The 3,409-nt window shown below is 27.0% G+C and overlaps 1 protein-coding gene across 1 annotated transcript in view; it reads right to left on the bottom strand.

Annotated features, from left to right (window-relative positions):
* The window catches only part of LOC111689577 (nucleolysin TIA-1), a 73,667-nt gene that overhangs the window by 68,610 nt on the left and 1,648 nt on the right, over positions 1-3,409 (bottom strand). The window contains exon 2 of the mRNA XM_046950059.1: positions 2,678-2,782. Coding sequence (XP_046806015.1) covers positions 2,678-2,782 — 105 coding nt within the window. The remainder of the gene's footprint in view (positions 1-2,677; positions 2,783-3,409) is intronic.

Raw genomic sequence — 3,409 nt, 5'->3', positions numbered from 1 at the left:
AATTTTAAAAATAACATAAAAAATTATTTTTTTGGTTTTAATAAAGTTCTTATAGAAGAGACGTTTGTATGTATACTGCTTTGTTTTAATGTGAGTGTGATTAACAGATAGAAGGAAATATGGGTGGATATTCATAGTTAAGTCGAATCAGAAAACCGAAGAACCGAAAATATGTAACACAATATCGAATGGCAAACTTATATAAACCACTATTAAACAAGGGTCTAAAAAGTAAAAAAAAGTTATTTTGGTTTAAAAGGGAAAATGTCGTTTTAAATAAATCGTTTCAAAGTAACATTTAGAAATATAATATGAATCAATTAAATAAAGTGTAAGTGTAATTGAGTTGAATAATATACATAATTATTTTCTGTTAATATACACCATCGCCTTAAAAACCGCGTTCTTTTAATTCATATATTACATATTTATTTATTCTAGATTAGCACGGATTTAGTTAGCATGTTTGAAAGGATATATGTCAAACAAGCGCAGAAAGAGAAACTGTTATTGTAGTGGTGAGAAAATACTTAAAAACACTTAAAAAATATATTTCTTAATTACGCTTGTTATGATCAAATTTTATAAGAAGTAAATTGGCAATAGTATTTTGTCTTTAATAAATTTTGTACAAACTGAATAGACAAACCAACAAGACGATCTACATACTGTTTTGAAAAAATTTTCAAAGCATCAGAAATGATTAAAGGTTCATTAATTAACAGCGAAAAAGGAAAAATGTCTTTTATTGGCTTACGTTCGCACATTTAAAAGATAGCAAGTCTGTCAAACATATTTCTCAAACGAATGTTTACTGAACAGAATGTAGGTATAATTGTTAGCCTTAAGCTTACAACTAACGACTTTCTACAATCCACAAACATATTTGTACTATTTAATGGGCCATATTGTTGACTGGTATATAGAAGAACTGACTGATGACTTGATGCGTCTGTAACGTTGATGATTTCTGGTTTGGTTAGTGTGCATACATGTGACTTTGATGGATTTCATTTTACCGAAATTTGTTTGTATTTTGGCTTATTTGAGTTGCTGTAACTACTACGATATAAGATGTTTTATTTAGAAATCGTGTGATATTTGTTGATTTATATAAGAGTTGAAACATTAGCTAATTTATATTTAAATCTATTTAGTTAAATTATTAATATTTTTTAAATTTAGTTTTGTTTCTTAAAGTCCTAGGACTTTCAGAAAATATAAAAAATACATATCCTATCAAACCTTCAAAGCTAATATAAAATATTATTCTAATCTTATTAGTCAAAGACCAAGAGAAGTGTATATACATATATGTTATATTAATTTTTGGTTCTAGTTAGATTCTTAGACAATATAGCTTTGTTCGTCCGTTTTATGAAAATACGATAGATATCGAGCAAAAAGCTAGAGGGCAGACTTTTTCCACGAATACTTCTTATAGATTAAACTTCTTTGTAATTGTGTAATAATTTCCATACACATATAGAGCGACAATCTGATATTTGCTTTATAAACGATTTATTAATCAAATTTTATAAACATTTTATGAAATAATTTTGCTTATGATGTCTTTAAGTTATAGTATCCGCTATAACCGAATATAACACTCTTTCTTGATATACCCTACGCCTCTATAGTGGAGGAGTGTTATGCGTTTATGCTGATGTTTGTAACGCCCAAAAATAATGGTATAACAATCGGCTCAGAATCACTTTAGCGATGTCATTCGTCAGTCTGAATGCTACTGGTCGCAATTTTCAAGATAATGTGATGAAATTTGCACATGCTTTTCTTTTTATCTAGAAACGAAATCGGTCTATTACTTCGCCTAGCCCCAATACAACCTTACTGCCCGAATAGGGCCTTTAGTCAAGTAATTGCGTTCTATGTTTTATTATGTTAACAAAAATCGGCAAAAATTAGTTCTATAGAAATTTAAATGACACTACCGATTTTGATCGGGCTTCATTTAATCGTAGCCCCCATACAAACTCCCATTCAGCAAATAACTTGAAGGTCCATATTCACTTATAAACTACTAATAACACGATTAAATTCTACATAAATAACTTTGAAGTAAACGTAAATTCCACTAAATTCTGACTTGTGTAGGGTATCTATGGTCAGCTATGCCCGAGTATACATTCATAGTTGTTATTATATATAATGTTGACGATAATTGTCATTAAAATACTTACGATATTCAAGAAAACAAATTAGTTAGTTAATTTCAACCTTTCATACTCGATTTACTCTTAATATATTGTTAACTAATTATTTACTCAATAAAAGTTATTTAGAATTTATTACCTAGTTTTACATATAAACATAAGTATATACTAATTATATCGCCATAAATACTTTTAGTATAATTAAATTATGAAATTTATTTACCAAACAAATTATTTCACTTCGAAATGTAGTAGGAGGCACTATTTCGATAAATGACAATGATAGGTCATTGTTTGCTTAAACAACTAAAAAAATAAAAGGTCTAGTAATTATATTTTTATCTTGTTGACATTTCTTTCTTTTTATTTATTAATGGCTTTTAAATTTTTGTTGTTATTTTCATTAAATTAAATAAAACATTCAGTCGTCAGACACAATTTGTTTATTTGATTTATTTTATGGGTTCTTACTTTTCTAATTTCGGTATTTACTTATTACTTACGATATTTCTCCGAAGGGTGCAAAGGCATCTTTTAATTGTTGAGTTTCAATTTCTGCACTCAAGTCGCCCACAAATATATGAAACTGTTCTGTAAATATAGTTAGAAAACAAAATTAGAAAAATTAGTTGTGATTATATTTAGCAAAATAATTTTGTATTTATATACTACACCATTATGGTGGGTGTATTGCGTTTGTGCTAAAATATTGATCATACGCCATCAAACGACTTAGAATTTCATCTTGATTAAATGTTTAGGACATGTTTTTATAAAAAATTAAATTGAAATTTACTGAACCCTTCTATGAGAGATTTTTGTCTTATATAATGTATTAGTTAAAAAAAAATAAATTTATCCAAAAATATTTATGAATTTGGGTCCATATAAACCGTGTATCAGAAAATCAAATTTCAGTAAATTGATTATTATTACAATTTATATAAAATAATTTCAATAGAAATTGTAAACAATTACATAGACATATTGTACCAAAAACTGCATTAAATTGATTTACAAGTAGGTTATAATATGTTCGGACATGGACGACAATTTTTTTTGGAATTGTAAATTGATATTTTTTATTCTTTCCTTAATAGACAACAGTTCAGTAATATTTCGTCTGGTCAGGTGAAAGCATTAAAATAAATTGCTTAAAAAACGATTCAAACTTTAACTATAAATTTAAAAAATTCAACTTATTCCTGGAAAATCGCCAAAAGACTTAAGAGTCT

This window comes from Lucilia cuprina, chromosome 4, assembly GCF_022045245.1.
Source record: "Lucilia cuprina isolate Lc7/37 chromosome 4, ASM2204524v1, whole genome shotgun sequence".
Lineage (NCBI taxonomy): Eukaryota > Metazoa > Arthropoda > Insecta > Diptera > Calliphoridae > Lucilia > Lucilia cuprina.
This window is presented reverse-complemented; position numbering and strand designations above follow the sequence as displayed.